General features: G+C 38.3%; 1 protein-coding gene across 7 annotated transcripts in view; it reads right to left on the bottom strand.

The window, feature by feature from the left end:
• Positions 1–17,319, bottom strand: part of SYNCRIP (synaptotagmin binding, cytoplasmic RNA interacting protein) — a 21,851-nt gene extending 4,532 nt beyond the window's left edge. For 2 of the 7 annotated variants that reach the window (XM_010024821.1, XM_010024822.1), the window contains exons 1-9: positions 17,166–17,313; positions 16,148–16,266; positions 15,854–15,961; positions 14,022–14,135; positions 13,758–13,934; positions 10,730–10,865; positions 9,623–9,828; positions 3,842–3,991; positions 2,413–2,534 (exon numbers count right to left, since the gene is read on the bottom strand). In XM_010024821.1, coding sequence (XP_010023123.1) covers positions 2,413–2,534; positions 3,842–3,991; positions 9,623–9,828; positions 10,730–10,865; positions 13,758–13,934; positions 14,022–14,135; positions 15,854–15,961; positions 16,148–16,266; positions 17,166–17,313 — 1,280 coding nt within the window. Of the gene's footprint in view, positions 1–2,412; positions 2,535–3,841; positions 3,992–9,622; positions 9,829–10,729; positions 10,866–13,757; positions 13,935–14,021; positions 14,136–15,853; positions 15,962–16,147; positions 16,267–17,165 lie in introns of those variants that run through there. The other 5 variants (XM_010024823.1, XM_010024819.1, XM_010024825.1 and 2 more) reach the window with 4 other exon arrangements.
• Positions 17,320–17,500: the final 181 nt, after the last annotated feature.

The following is a 17,500-nucleotide window of genomic DNA, read 5'->3' as shown; positions in this document are numbered from 1 at the left end:
ATTAAGCACCTCCTAGTACAATGAAGTACAGCAATTCTGCCCTGCTCCTCCATTGCAATCTTTTGATCTTTTACTTTCTTGTTGAACACTCAAGGCAAAAATTATTTTTAGTATCTTGATGCAGGTATCCCATTCACAACACACCTCGAAAAATTTCAAAGCAGTAGCATAGGTTGCATACAGATTTTTTTTTTTAAACATCCTAAGCACAGGATTTATATGCAAATATAACTGTGTTAGCCCTCAAAAAAAAAGCTGGATTCCACAAAAGCATACTACTAGTAGCTCAACTGCTCTCTGACACTGCTTTATACGCACTCTCTAACCAGGTCTCCCCTGTCAAAACTTTTTATACCTTCTCTTCAAACTTGGGATGGAGACAACTTAGTAATCATCACAAACACTTTGCCCTTCACATATTTAGGTTTGTTTTTTCCTCACATACAGTTTTACAGGCTAACAGAACTCAAACAGATGTGCTGAAGAGCAAAGAAACTAACACAGATTAAGAAGTCTACTCCTGACAGCCACAATACATTTCAAATGGCAAAGGCATGGTATAAAATGCTTCTTACTAAATAGTCACTTACATGCAAGCTGGTAAAGTTACTAACTATACTAGTGTACAAATCTAACTGAATCTACAGTTATATGGAAGTTTCCAGAATAGAAAAGGAACTTTTTTACAACTGTAAACATGCAACCTACAAATTATCGCTAAGATCTTAAGATGTCACTGTATACTTCCCAAGTAACTAGGATACAGACTTAACACACACATGTCCTATTCCCTCATCTTTTGGAATCCTAACAAGAAAAAAAATAAAATTAAACGCCTGTACAATTTACCCATGAACAATACATTCAAAACTCAAAAAAGTCTAAAGTTTAATCAAACTAGCTGCTTTCCTAATGCCTTGACAGTTCAGAAAAACAAAGGAACATGGAGAACTGCCAAATGAAAGAATCAGCGAGAAGAACTCAACAAGTGGCATTACTATACCTCTGACTAGAAGAACAAGAGAGGCAGCCCTGTTTTACCTACCTCCACAAAATGAGACATGCACATCTTAAACAATAAAAGGGGCAGGAATGGAGATAACATACAGCTATTAGTATTAGAAGTGACACATGCCAGAAGACTTTCAGTGTTATAAATATATTATGCTATCCAGAAGTAATAAATCTGGGTCTCAGATAATCTGCAGAGAACAGCTGGGGGGGGGGGAGGGGGGAGCGGAATCACACAGCACTATAACTGATCCAAGTGCATTTTAAGAAAATCTTCCTTTTCATCACTGGAAATGGGCCATTATTAGATCCTGAATACCAAGCTAGCAGAACTGTTTGTACACTGCAGTTATCTCCAACCAGAGACAACACAACCATGCAGACAACTGCCTGTGTTGAGAAGCAAACTGCAACTTCCAACAGCATTTTATGTTTTAATTAAACAAGTATTTATGTTAGTATTGCCAAGATGCAGAACATACAGAAAGAAAGAAAGTTGTATTACTAAAAGTCTTAAGCAGAACAGAAAAGGCCTGCCTGGCACAGAAGAGAAGCGAAAGAAAAAAGAAATTCTTTTCTTACAGCAATACCAGATGCCCAAGGAAGAAGAACAAAAGGGCCAAGAAAGTTACGAGAACTATAAGTAGAGCAAACTTAACCAATTGCATATGTACAGTAGGTCACCATGTGAGAGCTGTATTAATCTGGTAACCTCACTACTCAGTTTTCTTGGATGCTGCACAGCAGCACCAGCAGAAGTTATTTTTGGAAATAAGGTGGGGGAGGAAAGATGGTTAGGAAAGCTACAAGATATCCAAGAAGAAAAACACATGAGAATATTAAACAGAACACACAAAAAAGGAATTTCCCCACACCTTTTTTTTTTTTTTGCAACATTCAGCGGTTTTAGTGCAAGATCTCTGTTAGTATGAGTTGAAACACCTTCATGAGCAGGTCTATCTTCTGGAAGTGGCAAATAAAGAATTTCAGGATCATCCTTTCAGTGGATGCTTTACTGAACGGGAAGGGCTACATCAGTACTACTAAGCCTGCTGGGAGGAGCACATGTTGCTAAATTAATTCAAGTGACATGCTAGCATAGAAGTCTGTGGACGTTCAAAGTGAGAAGTGTGCATGTTGCATGACCTTCAAACATTTCCTCTGTTGTTCTCACACTCAATGAGTGGAGCACAACAGCACAACAGTATCCGAATTCTCACCAACACCACTACTACATCTTAAGTAAAATGCAAACAACTTAAATGAATCCAACATTTTCAGAGAAGCCAGGAAACCTACACACACTATAGTATACCTACTAAAATACCCAGAAGTTCCAATTTGGTAGGAGCATACATGTCTTTCAGAAGTAATACAACATGTGCATGCATTTACACTTACATCTGATTTTTAGCCGCTTGTCTCTGAGCTTTCCGTTCTTTCCTTTTTTGATCTGGTGGCTTAGCAAAAACAATTTCAATGTTTTCTCCCTCTAAATCTTTGCCATTCATTTCTTCCATTGCCTGAGGGAATTAACCAGACTTTAAATATACTTCTATGCATATCTGAAGTTATTAATTTTATTGTTTAGTGTACTCATTGTAAAATTTGTTGTCCAGAACTAAAATAACAATATAAAGCTAAAGAAATAATCAGACAGCATAGTACTATGGGCTCCAGAGTTATGTATTTCCTCTAAACTTAGCTCTGAATCTCAGGACTGCACGTTTCAGTTTAGAAATCTTCCACTCAGAACTGTAAATTGGCTTCAATCTTTGCAAGTTTTTTCAATTAATGAAGTGGCAGTTCTGAAAGTATAGATTTTGCAATACAGAAAAAAATTTCTAATGTCAGCACACACACGAAAACAACTAAAGCTAGGGATCAGTATATGGGTTTATTATTTTATTTTACTTGTAATAAATGTAACTTTCTTTTTAAACCAGAAGCCAAAAATCAGAATTTAACGGTCTCATTCTTACAACAAAACCAACAAAAAAACCCTGAAAACAAACAAAAACCCCACCCCACCAACACACACACACGTACAATTCCCATACGCCCAGTAATTGCTACAAGTTAAAAATCAAACAGGGGAATCCTGAAGATTCTACCACTTTTAGGGAATCTACATAGCTAAGTCTTGATGTGATACATATACTATGAAAAGACTCTCTCCATCACCTTCCTAAGCAGCTACTTTAAGGCATCTGGATGAGTAAAAAAAACCAAAAACTGAATCCCCTTGTATCCTGCATCTTCTCACAGAACATAAATAGATATACTATAGACAGGAGGAATTACACTTTCCCCTCCCAATGACAGGTAACAGAAGAAAAAACAAAACAAAACAAAAAAACCAAAACACCACCACGACCAGGCTAGCAAAATCCAGGAACGACAATTACTCAACTGTCCAGCACCTCTCATCAAAAAAAGAAAAAGGTGCTTATCGCACACCATAGTAAAGAAGTCATTCTGTTCCTGGAAGATAAAAAGATTACCTATGATTTTATCACTTGTCCTAGAGATACTGCTTTAGATTCTACCAGTAATTTGGTGAAAAGAGTCACTCAACTTCCGGCACTTCAGTTTCAAATAATAACACATGTAATTATCTTCGATACTCATCAGCAGAATTACTTAGAATAGGTGCATCTAAGATCCACTTTTCAAGTTAGCAACTGTGTCTTCCTACAAGACACCCAGAGAGGACAAAGTTATCAGTGCTAATGTGTTACCATTTCTCCAGACACAGCTCATTCTGAAGTATACAGCTCCTAAATGTTATGTTTAGCCAATACTTACACACAGAGTCCTCTTCACTTACCTTTACAGCACCATCCCGTTCATCAAAATGAATGAAAGCATAGTCTTTTAGCTTCTTCACTCGCTCTAGCTTTCCAAATTGACTGAAGGCCTTTTCTAGTATCTCCTCTGTTACAGTATTGGCAAGATTGCGTACAAACAAAACTTTTACCTAAAAAAGAAGCAAAAGCAAACAAACAAAAAACCCCTTAGAAGTACAACCTAATGCCAGAACACAAAGTTTCGCAAGTCACTGCTATTGGCAGTACTGAACACATCATTACATTTTATGTACAGCACTTTATATACATGCACATGAATATGCGTATTTATATATTCATACAGCAAGAGTTAGCTCCAAAATTCCCTGACTGGTAGAAATATTACATCTATTTTCAAACATGATTACATAAGTGTTAGTATCCTGAAAGTCAATCCGATTTGTGTCAATGTTTAAAAGAATCCCAGCAGCAGTAATTTTCAACTCAGAACACTTTTAAACTTGAAAGAAGGCAACCAGAATTGGTTACACACAAAACAATTAACTTATCAAAACATTTCATTCTTTAGACAGGTTTTTCCTCAGGTATTTGCAGAACGAACAGTCATCGCTGTAGTATCTAGGTCAGAGGTGACAGGCCAGCAGCTCCCAAGCTGCTTAACTTGTGGCTCCCCTGCTATAGCTACACCAGATACCTAGCATCAGGACTGCACTTGCTTGAGGAGTGCTCAGTGACCTGAAGCTAGAAGAGGTAACGCAGACAGAAGGGGATACTAAGGCCGACATTGCCAAGTCACCCTTGGACCGTCTCACGAGTCAAACTACGTCCTTCCTTTGAGGAGCAGCCACCTGCAAACAACTCTGGAGGTTTACTCCCTTCCCCAGGTCTCTAAAGCATGCAATATACCTAGTTCTTAAGCTACACAAAGACTGCTATGGCAGTTTTTAAGATCAGAGAGGCTGGTAGTTTTTCCAATTATTGATATATGCCCTGTTAACCACCTGACTGTGAATAAATCATCAATAAAAAGTTTCATCTACCACCACTATGATAAAAGAAAGTACAGAGCAGTCTGATGAAGGCTGAAACTACACTCTTATTTCATATAGCAAACAATGTACACTGGACATCAGGAATCACATTTATTAGTGACCTGTTAGTATTCAAAGACTCATTCTTGAGCCCACACTGAGGTTGCATTAAATGACTGTACACTAGTATGTTTACATGATGTCATCTATGGGTTCTCACAATTTACAGGCTCTTTGGCTAGTTGGGGAGAATCCCTTCCAAACACTGCCACCGTGCTGTGACAGTCTTTGGCAGTGGGAGGTGATCACAACGCTCACACAGTCCTACATTCCTAGACTGCAGCTGCACAACAGCAAAGACCTGCAACTTCTACTCACATCCCCTCCACTACTAATGGTTTCAAATTAGGTGATGACAATGGAACGTTGTAGATGGCAGCAGCAACTTCGTACTCCTAACCCTGAAGGTCAATACAAATATCACCACGCAGGGTGTGAAGGGACTAATGAAAGCTTGTTTAGATTTTTCAAGCAGAGACATACTCTCTACTCCCACCATATACAGGAACTCAATAATCCCAGACACCCTTTTAAGATGAATTACTATGTAATTAAATTACAAATAAACAGGAGATACTTCCGTAAGTCTTTGTCTCACTTGCTAGCTGAACTAGGATGGGATGCAGAGCTTTAAAGGGATAATATAGATCATGAATCTGACCCAGTGTATCAACTCTAGTCTTTGACATTAGTTGCCGATTCTCAGGAGATAACAAAAATCACAGCCAGCTCCACAAGGAAATCTGTTTCCTATCCTTTGTAAAGCTCCTCCTACATGCCTTGATGGCAAGGACATTTATTTCTTTGTAGGCCATATGTAATAATCATTTTTAATAAACTGTCGTAACTGCTACTTTATACAATTAAAAATTAATTACAGCAAATTTTGTGATGCTATCAATGGTTTTAAAAACTGGTAACTTTCAAACACTATTCATAACGAACCCTAAGTAGCCTTCACTAATAAACCCACAATGACAGTGTCAGACATAACTAAAAACCTTAAAAATCATCACTTTTTTGTTACAAAATACACTAATACAACATTCTTTAAAGAAGTAAAAAGCAACTAACAACTTTTTTCCAGTGTAGATAAATCCATTAATCTCTAACAGCTAATTTTTAACCTTTGGTCATGTTACAGCTTAGAAGTGTAGCAGCACCAGTTAAAGATGATGTTCAAGCTAGGAGGCAGGTAAAAGCATAGGTTAAAAGAAAGATGAATTTATTTTTATTTCACTTACGCTATCTAATGATGGAAGGAGGAAAAGAAACCCTCTTCATTAAAGCTCATAGATGATAACACCAAGAATCCATAAATATACATTTAACAAGCAACATATGACAAAATGCTGCTGCTGAGTAAAGGCAGAACTCACTTTTTAAACTGCTTACGATCAGACTACCCCCAAAACTTCTGCAATCTGCTTTTCCTCTACTTACCTACAACACAAAGACTTTAGACTTCATCACCACGTTCTGCAAGGGTTACTAGCCCTGTCTCCTGTCCTGTAATCTACCAGGCAACCACAAGTATAAGAATTGATTTAGCTGCTTAACCTGCCACTCCAGAACTTCCTGTGTCACTTCAGCCATGCTACAGGAATCAGGTAAAACATTAAGAATTTTATCTGCAGGTGTAAGAGGCATCAAAATAACACCTGGGAGAAAGTAAGTTAAAACACAGCTCCCAGAGTTAGAAAAGTTCACTTTGGACCAGAAATAAAATATTAAACCAACTTTACCTTTTTCTACAAGCACTAATCTTCTGTAGCACATATATCTAGCTTCAGAATCTAGCCTTCTACCTCATGATGCTTAAGGTACTTCCATTTTAAGGTAACAGCCCATTTAAATTTATGTATGCATCCATACATTACCCTCTACAACATATAAGTGTAAGTCTGGAGGAGAAAGGAAAAAAGTCTAGAGTAAACATTTCACAACTTCAAATTAGTAGGTGTCCATATATTGATGATATGACATGCTGCTTCTAGGAGAGAAGGCTGTTCACGTTCTGGTTACAAAGGTGAATTTTTCTTCTTAGAATCACAGAATAGTTTGGGTTGGAAAGGACCTTAAGATCATCTAGTTGCAGCCCCTTGTCACTGGTAGGGACGCCTTACCCTAGACCATGTCACCCAAGGTTCTGTCCCACCTGGCCTTGAACACTGCCAGGGATGGAACATTCACAGCTTCCTTGTGCAAGATATTCCAGTGCCTCACCACCCTCACAGTAAAGAACTTCTTTCTTATACCCAAGCTGAACTTCCCATGTTTAAGTTTAAACTCATTTCCCCTTGTCCTATCACTACAGTCCCTGATGAAGAGTCCCTCTCTGCCATACTTGTAGGCCCTCTTCAGATACTGGAAGGCTGCTAGGAAGTCTCCACGCAGTGTTCTCTTCTCCAGGCTGAAGAGCCCCAACTTTCTCAGCCTGTCTTCATACAGGAGGTGTAGGATGATGTCCCACTTATCGTCCTCATGGCCCTCCTATGGACTTGTTCCAACAGCTCTATGTCCTTCTATGTTGAGGACACCAGAACTGGACACAATACTCCAAGTGAGGTCTCACGAGAGCAGAGTAGAGGGGCAGGATCACCTCCTTGGACCTGCTGGTCACCTTTCTTTTGATGTAGCCCAGGATATGGTTGGCTTTCCGGGCTGTGAGCTCACACTGAAGCCAGCTCATGTTCAGTTTGTCACTGACCTATAAGAACAAATCTCATAGTTTGTTCTTATGGACTTGCTTTTCCAGGAGTCCTTACAAGAATACTGCTGACCAGATGATCATTCTGATAAAAGCAACCTACTCCTATTCAGTGTTTCCTCCAGAGCCTTCTACCACAGGAATGTGTAAGATGACAAGGATCAACAGCTCTCCCTTTGCTCCTGACAGTAGTCAGAAGCAATGACAGCTAACCTGCAGCTCCCATCTGTAAGATTACAAGACTGCAGTAGCACCTCAGCTGCTCTTAGGAGAAAGACAGCAACAAAAAACAGAGAGTAAACCTAACACTTCCAGAAGTGCCAGATGTGGTCAGTTTCTCAAAACACACAGTAAGTGGGCAAGGAAGACTGGAGTAGCGACTTTCCTTGCTAAAAGAATACACTAAGGGACAGAGCCAGCAAGGAAGACACAATGCTTGTCTCAACTTCTGCCTTCAGACACAGGCTAGATGTTCTCTAGCTTTTTAGTTTATTCTTTCACATAGTCTCACTCTTACATACATTTTTCTACCCAAGCTCCATGCCCTATCTTTGCCATATGGCACTAGAAGTTTACAAGTTGATTGTCTGCATGTTTTTCATATTTGCATTTCTGCCACTTTCATGTCCCATTTCAAATATAAAACAATTAAAGGCACTAACTCATTCAAAAAACTGTATATTAAATAGGGCAAACCATTATCAAGTTTTAATGTCTTTAGTCTTTCACTCCCCACATCTCTAAACTTACTCAGAAAAGATACCTGATTATGTCCTCTATCACTTCCTACTCATCTATTCAGTCATGTCAGCAGAAGTTCCTGCTCATTTATTTAAACAGTTTGATGGATTAGGTCTCTTCTCTTTTGAGCCAAAAAACTGAACAGAGAGATAGGCTGCCGTATTTAGGACATACCACCTTCAACAAGTTTTACTTGCAAGACTTTTCCCCACTGCTGATAGTCTATGATGCCAGGCAAGGAAAATAAAGTCTGCAGACAGGGTAGTCCAAAAGCTTCTGTAACATGTGTATTACAAAAGCAGCTTTTTTCCCTAGAATGAGCCCCCACCCCAACCCTTTTCCCTTATGGCTCACCAAAGAGGAGATCCCAGCCAAGCTATCTTACTAGGTCCACCAAAGTAGGACTCCAGCAAGTGACGTGTCTCAGATGAGAGTAAAAGCACAGACAAAAAGCAAGCTAAGAGAAAGAGATAAGGATACGGGCTAGCTACGAGTTTCCATTAAACAACTCAACTACACAACATAACTGAAAAGACAGGGATGGGCATTATCTGATGGGGGAAAAAAATAAAAATGAAAAAAAAAAAAATTTAGGTAATTACTTTCTGGCAAAATACCATCCCCACACATACGTACAAAAAACAGCTACAATGTACTTCAAAGAGTTAATAATCCAGACTTCAGTTTCAATGAAATATTCAAAATCCAAAATATTGCTAGTTTCAGTATTTTAAGGAATTACCCCCTCCCGCAAACTAAAATAAGATACAAAGCTCAAAATACAAAGTAATTGCGTAACTTCTCAGAAGCAACCGCTAAAGGCAGCTTTGAAAATATCTTTGTGCATCTTACTGACATGTTCCAACTCTGATGAGGTAAGCAAAGTTCCAGGTTTAAAAATAATTAAAGCTTGTTCTGTGATCATACCCAGATGTCTGTCCCTCCAAATATTAAGCTACAAAATCATTTTAAGTTTTGGAGTCATCTCCACTTCCAAATGAGGAATTAAGTCCATCGCTTTATGTGTCATTTTGGCAAGAACTATGTTCAACATTCAGCTTCAGGAGCATAAAATAACATCAGTGAAGGGTTTTTAAATTCACATCAATTCTAAAGTGTATTCATGTTTTTATCAGCTCACCTACAACATCTCTCAAGACGGAGGAAAGATGCTATTTAAACTTAGGCTAATGTCAGGAAGTACTTATTTTGGAACAAGGCACTTCAAGTATATTATGGTTCCCTTATAGCTTTATTACCTTTGCCATCACTTCAGGATCTGGGTCTTCTATAGGGTCAGCCCATTCCACCGTTACAACATTTCCCCAGACTTTCACTTTGCCACTCATTAACCTACGTCTGGCCTGAGCAGCGGTTTTGTGATCTTCATATTCAAGGAAACAGAAACCCCGGTTCTTTTTCTTGTCATCAGGCTGGTGATACAATATGACATCTGTAAGACCCTCTGAAATTAAGCAAAATATTTGTTATGGCTTCAATCCATTAATTTGTATTATAAAGTGGGGATCATCTTTCTGGTAAATACACATCTGACAAGTGGTTCCAAAAAAGGCATGAACACACTAGACTTTCAAGACCATGTACGTAATATGTTTCCCTATCTTGAAAACTAACATTCTCAAAGAAAGACATTAGACTATCCTGAATCAGGTTTCATTTTTATTAGGTGAAGAAAGCTTAGCAGCTACAGAAGAGTACCTTTCCTCTAACTGAATGGAGGAGACATAAGGGCAGCCAAAAGTTGCGACTTGTCAGTTCTCCTCTCAAACCCTTTAGTCACACCACTTCGCAGCACGTGTTTTTCCATGGATGTCTCAATAACAAGAGACCAAATCTGCATGATTTTAAGACATCCAGAAAGTTTACGTGTTGCTCCAATGAACCCAAAGAATCTAATTCAGTAGCAGAGAGAGCCATTACATGTTACCTTTGCCAGTTTATATACCATTATCAAAGGGTTGCTTATCAAATCACTAAGAATTCTGAAGCACAGAACTAGTTACATTGTACAACCTGCTTCAGTTTTGCCTTGAAAAGTTTTAAAATAATCATTAGTATTGAAATAACTATTTCTTTCTTTGATTTTTATTCTTTTTTAAACATTACCCACTTATGTTCTAGGTAGAGCTTGCAAGCACGCACCTAGTCTTACCACAAATAATTTTAGCCCTGAGCACAACAATAGGTTAAAAAACCCAAACCCCTAGGAAGTCAGGACAAATGCCAAGTGGTCTTCATTTGGATTCATTATCACTCGACCACCAGCCAAAAACATGGTGAAGAGAGTTCATCACTGATGATGTCTGACATCTTTCCAGCTCTACAAAACATAGTTACTGACTTACCTGTTACTTTGCTAAATTCTTCAACAATCTGCTCCTTGGTTTTACTCTTAGGAATAGAACCAACAAAAAGCCTATTATTGGCAACAGAGATGCATACGCCGATGTGTTTTCCAGAACGAATTTCATGGTTGTTATACTGAAAGAAAAATAATTGGACAATCATCACTTACATGTAATTTTCACTCCTCTCCAGCATCTGCATGCCGAATATTTCACTTCTGCAAACGTAGCATTGAGCAATATATTAAATTCTTTGGAGCATAACGCAATCTTAAAAAGCATATTCAACTGTTTGTTCCCAAGTATATTTCCAATATGGGTTTTTTCATACTACCATACATTAACTACCTGAAAAGCAGCCTTGAATTAGGTGCTCTTGAATAGAAAGTTGGTGTTTTTAGGTATATAGTTTACATACCATCTGTAAACTTGGATAAGACATGAACGGGCCCAAATCATGATCTTGGTAAAGCACCAAAATAATCAGGCTACCAAATTAGTTATGCCTAGATACTGCTTCCGCCTCCTGTCACCACTGAATCAATGCCTGAAGTTAGTAACAGAGGTACTACTACCCTCTAGACACTATTTTCCACACTCCCCCCACTAAGTTCTATAAGAACCTACTCACAAACACGTCAAAAACTGCATAGTCCATCTTGTCATTTTTTCCACTTAAACTTTCACCAGAAAATGTAGCTTATTTCCAGCAGCAAATGGCAAGCTGTACTGTTATACACTGCTGCCAAGCTGCATATTTGCATAACCCACCTGTACCTGCACTTTGATCAAGCTTACACTTGCTCTACACAAAAATACACCATAAGCTAATACAGTCTTCAGTTCATTTTCCAACAAGCTTCACCTCTAGTACTTATCCTGTACCTATCTACAGTAATGTTAATCACTCAAATATTTTGAAAAACTGGTATCTCAACAACTTCACATTAAATAGGATTGAGAATTAAAGATGCGTGCGAAAGAACACAACTGGAACTGTAATTCTTAAAACAGTATAAAACATGAGGTAAACACAGACATGTTAACAGGGAAAAAATACCTGGGGTTAAGAAAAATGACAACCTCAGACTTCTGATAGTCAGTGCTTGTGTGAACATCTGAGATGCTATTTCTACCTAATCAGCGAGGGTTAACCACACTGGATTAAGTACTGGACATAAAAATAACTACTGCTTGTATCTGCAAGTCTTCTCAGTATCAGAAGGGAAGTAACAGAACCCGCCCTGTCCCAGGAAGTCCAGGAAGCTGGGAAATAAGTTGTGTATCAGAAGATTACAACCAGTATCAAAAAGAACACCACCTGTTAAAGTACCAGGTTATTATAAATTGGACCATGGGTTCAGCATTTCCAAGAGCCTTTCAGCAGCCTCTCCAAGGCATGGGTAACTAACAGAAGTAACATTTTCAACTGAGCTCCACAGCCGTATTTTGCTAACACCCCTGCAAGTCACTCCTCAACAATTTGGAAGACTTACAATACACCAAACTAGCCAGCTAACTATGGTTGGAACCATTCAAAAAACTGACAAATGCCATAGTTTCTAATTTAAAACTAACACTGCCCTCAGAGAAGTTCGCATAAAGGCTGAAAAACTGCCCCATCAATTGCAACACTTTTCAACTACTACACTCAGTGGCTGTTTAACTGAAAACCAGAACACGACACACTTTCTTCCTGCACATCAGATATCAGATATAAAGGGACTCCAACTACTTCTTTGCCTTGTATCATTTAGTGGAAGACTGAGGCCAGGAATGTTACTTTTATGGAAACACAACCTGAATGATTTTTTCAGAGAATGCTGCTTTTAAGCAAATTCAACTAAGCAAAGAAAAAATTCTTTTTGTTCATTTATTAGGCGCCTCTGAGAACATACGTTATTTGATTCATGGCTTTGCTAAGTCATGTGCATAACTCTCAGAGTTCACACACAATAACTAGGTTGACAATGAAAGAGGTATATGCAGTTATCCTCAGTATATCTGAACTGTGCACAGGAACACCAACCATTCTTATTTAAAAAGCTAAACAGTATATACCAGATGTTTTTGTACTTCCACTTTTGTAGACATTTCTATACTTTTTCAAAACACATTCCCACCTTCAGCTCCACCAACTTACATTAATACATGTCAACAGAGTGCCCTAACGGCTTAAGATGTACGTTATTACAAAACAAGAAATTGTAACCCTACTATATTAATTAATGCAGTTATGGGTACACCTCAGGATGAGTACAGTTAGCACTCGAGGGGCATATTGCACAGTGATCTCGGCCAAATCAATGTAGTAGTAGCTAGCTCAAGAAGTTCAAATTCAACTTAACCAGGAAAACAAAGGAGCACTGTGAGGAGCAGGGTGGTGTTTCTTTCCCCCCCTCTTTTTTAGTGATGGATACTTGATGTATAAAATCTAGAAAGCTTATTAAGAGTTTGATCTAAGGAATAACATACTATTTCACACCTCCGTGTAAAACAGAGGAAGTGGTTTTTAACCTGGCAGGATATACAACTTTTTCCAGTCATCTGTCGCAAACAGAAGAAACCTTAACACTTAGGAATGATCACTTCCCATCTGAAGTGCCTTATGAAATGCTCTGACTTCTGGAAGCCTTTTCCCAGCGCGGGGCCCCCTGCCGGTGCACAAGCAAATGAGAAATCACAGCCAACCTGACCAACACTTCTCTTGGAGCACAGCAACCCAACCACCACTTCTCTCCAAAACTCACCCAGGTGCAAACACCTCAGAAGTCACTGCTGCTAGTACAACTTCTGTTGATAATAAAGGCTCATCTAACTGGACCAAATAGAAGTCCATCAGCTCCCCCACCCCCCCACTCCCACCCCCTGTGCCTAATACAGCCAGTGAAATAAAAACACCTATCAGACTTTTATGAAGTGATCTAACAATGACAGTTTCATCTTAAGAATGTAAGCATCAGGACAAACTGCTTATAAGCCAGTGTTCTTACGAAGAAAAAAAAATCCACGTAGGAAGAAAACTTACCAGTTTAACAGCTTCCTGAGCTGCCTCTTTAGTACAAAAAGTGACAAAAGCATATCCTCTATTTAGACCAGTTAGTGGATCCATCATTAAGCGTAGATCCCATATAGGGCCAGCTTTCTCAAATAATGGAACAAGTTCATCTTCAAACAAGTCTCTTGGAATCTTGCCCACAAATATCTACAACAGGCATACAGAGTGTTGTTTATAAAAAAAATACTTCCAACGAGTAAGAACACATCTACATAAACATCTCCTTCTTCTTACCTCTGTACCAACAGAAGGTTGCTGTCCTGAATAGACTGACTCTGGAGGAGGTCCACCATACTTTCTCTGTCCAGTAGTCACATCAAGAGTGTAGCCAGTTCTCTCCAAGAGTGCCTTCAAGTAAGAAACTTAAAATTTTAAAATCATATACAAGTTGAGCTAGTGTAGATGCACTTCAATCACAAACAGACATGCTTGTAATTCCTCTTAAACTGTACTGCTTTGAAACTCCCACAGGCAAACAAGCCTACTGCTAGTACTTTGACAAGTAACCTGCAACAATTACAACTACTAGGTAAAGAAACACTGCTAGAAAATTAAGATATTCCCATAAATTTCTCCCTGATTCCTTCATTTTCATACAAAAAGGAAAAAAATAAGGACAAGAAATAGAATAGCAAGCTTTCCTTTAATTAAAAAGATCTGAGTCTGAGCCACTTCTTGTTTTGGCATGTCCAATCCTGCAAACATTTATGCACAGGAGTTCCCTTCACTTAATGAGATTACTCATAAGTGTGAAGTTGAAGAACGCATGTTTAAGTGCTTACACCCCTGTAACACTGTCCAGACTCCTTCAGGTATCCAACCACTGACATGGTGGTACTACTTCCTTTCTCTTAACCTCCACCTTCCCCCCTAAATTCCTTGTGGGAACATAGAGCATCCCAGCACAACTGAGCCTCACTAGAATCACTCCATACAGTCAGATAACACTACCAATGTAAATGTTAGATGAAATTCCAATATACAAACATAATGAGAAACTCCTCTGAAATTAGTCTTAAGAATTTTGTCCAAAGATAAATCACCTCTACAAACACAGAAACAATGTATTAAAGAAGCATAATTATAATCTAGAGTTCGTAATTTCGCTACTGGAGAATTGCAAAGTTATTTTAACTGCTATAGCCATGAGCAGTAAAAGCTAAGCTACTTTAAGTTGGTTAACGAAGTTGTTGTTTTACGTGGTAGTAGCAAAAACTGCATCAGGTTTTCAGTTTTATTTTATAATTAATGGCATCCCAGCCTCAAAGTCAGGAGAAAAAAAGATTTTCTAGTTTTGCAAGCTACTTAGTTATCTGTAATATACAGCACGCTCAATTTGCACTTTACACATGAAAAGTTAAAGATTAAAGATTCTCTCACTTTTTAAGACGTCAACTAAGCATGCTTAGATGGTTTTTCTTCCCTTAAGCTTTGGTGAAGTTGCTAATCACAGAATTTTTAATAAATCACAGTATGCCTAACTCTTAAGACAGGAGTCTTTTGCTAGTAGAAGACTCAGTCCAAGAAATAACGTATCCATTATTAAGGCAGTTTGGGGTACAGTGATTATGTCTTAAGAAGTAGACTAAGTCCTGTATCCACTACAATAGGTTTCTTTCAGACATGTGGTATCTCCTCCATACTGCAGAGTTGCTTTAAACCTGAACTGAAGAAAAAACAAAACAAACAAGAAGGAACAAAAGCAGCAAAAAAACCAATCAGCAGTAGCTGAAGTTATGCATTCTGAATGCAAGGAATTGCGCTAGCACATTTCCCAACACTTTTAACTGCGGACAAAACATAGCTGTTTCAACTAGACATTAAGCAAACTGTCAAATCTTTTCCACTTTTCTATACATTCGGTTGAGTAATCAACAGTGATTAACTTTCCTCTTGAAGGGGAAAAAGTGCAAGATAAAAAAGGCAAATGAGTTTTCAATAATGAAAAAAAAAAATCTAAAATAGCCCTTTTAAGAAAAACAGTTCCAAAAGAATAAAGGAAACTATCACAACACCCTTGAAAAACCACAGACAAACAGTGTAACTTTTATCTTTTAGGCACATACCTTTATTTTTGCCTCATCTGGTCCTTTGCTAGAATCTGCCACCTTGGTCCCCTGTTTTTCCCTCTGCCTGTATGTCTTCATGACTCCACATAAAAAGGCACTTTTGTTCTGCAAAAGATACATTAATCTTCAGTTCTGAAAACATGACAAGCCAGAAATTAGTTTTACCTTGAACTAATACAGTGCTTGTTTTACATATCACATCTGGATCACTGAAGTGACTTAAGCAAACTTCTTGCCAGTCAACTAGCAGTTTAACCCTCAATAATTGTATTCTAGATTGCTTAGCATTACCTGAACATGTGAGAGATCACTGTCTTTAAACTGCTGAAGCACTGCCAATGCACCTTCTTCATTAAATTCCTTTAAAGCTTCAATAGCTCTTTCATCTAGATCACTATGTGCAACTAGCCCTAGAGAAAAGGGGGGAAAAAAAAATTACTAATTATATTTGGGTAGCAATCTTAGTTTAACCAGATTTAACACATCTATCACATTTCAGTGACCCCTACTTCAACCACTGATTAATATAAGTTATTATATACATGTGCAACCACTAGAGTCCTCTTAACGGTAAATATTTAAGTGCATTTAACGTTTTTTTAATCAAAAAGCGTCCAAAAAAAGTTAAGATTCAGAGTAACAGTTACTACGTTTATGTATTCATTTGACTTCTATGAAACCCAGATGTTACACAGACCAAGTTTATTTTCAATATCCTGAAGCCGAATTCAGAAGGATCTATCAAAACCTGACTTAGCCTGCCTAGCAATGGTACCTTGGTACATTCTGAGAAGACTTTATTATAAAGACAAATAAACTGCAGCGTTCAAAGTGACTACCACAATCCAAAAGTCAAGCTTAAAAAATGCCAGCAATCACCATGTCTGAGAGAACCAACACAATAACCTTCGCGTCCATAAGCCCAAATACTGTCACGAATTATTACATACATGAACAGATGAATACCAAAGCTTCAGTTACTTACAGTTACCTACAACTACTGTGAAAAAAGCACCATGACCACATCACCTACTCCTCCTAAAAATTATCTGTTGCCCATTCCAGCTACTGCTATGGTCACTTGCATACTTCTCTTCATTCCCACCTCTCAGTCCAAGTGCCCTGGCCCAAGACTTTTCTCTGAAAAATGCTACAACAAATCCAAGCACTGAGTGGAAAATATCCACAGATTTTGGTAAGACTGCAGTTCCCATACTTTTGGAAACCACAAAAAGTTGCTATTTTAGCCCAAACACAGCAAAGTCCAATAAAATACTGTATGTGTGGTTTTGCAAGTTTCACATCTTACCTGCAACGTAAATTTCATCTAGTTTTTCAGCAACTTTCTGTGGTAAACCAGCATCAAGCAATGTCTGGAAATGCTCAGAATGGGTAACTGCAGCAGAAGTATCCATGGGCTCTTCAGTACCATTCCCATTAACATGTTCAGTAGCCATGTTTCCAGATATCTGTTCAAATGCAATAAGCATCATAATTAAACTAAAAATATCTTCAGGCAGAACAATTCAAATGACAATACACGCAAAAGACTGCCCTATTCTTGGCAAAAGGAGGAAAAAAAAACAAAACCCCACAATCCAACAAAGAAAAACCAAACTAAACACACATACACCCCAACACCCC

The sequence above is a fragment of the Nestor notabilis genome, unplaced genomic scaffold (assembly GCF_000696875.1).
Source record: "Nestor notabilis isolate BGI_N333 unplaced genomic scaffold, ASM69687v1 scaffold8572, whole genome shotgun sequence".
Taxonomy (NCBI): Eukaryota; Metazoa; Chordata; class Aves; order Psittaciformes; family Psittacidae; genus Nestor; species Nestor notabilis.
Note: the sequence above shows the minus strand (reverse complement) of the source record. Positions and strands in the feature narration are given on the sequence as shown.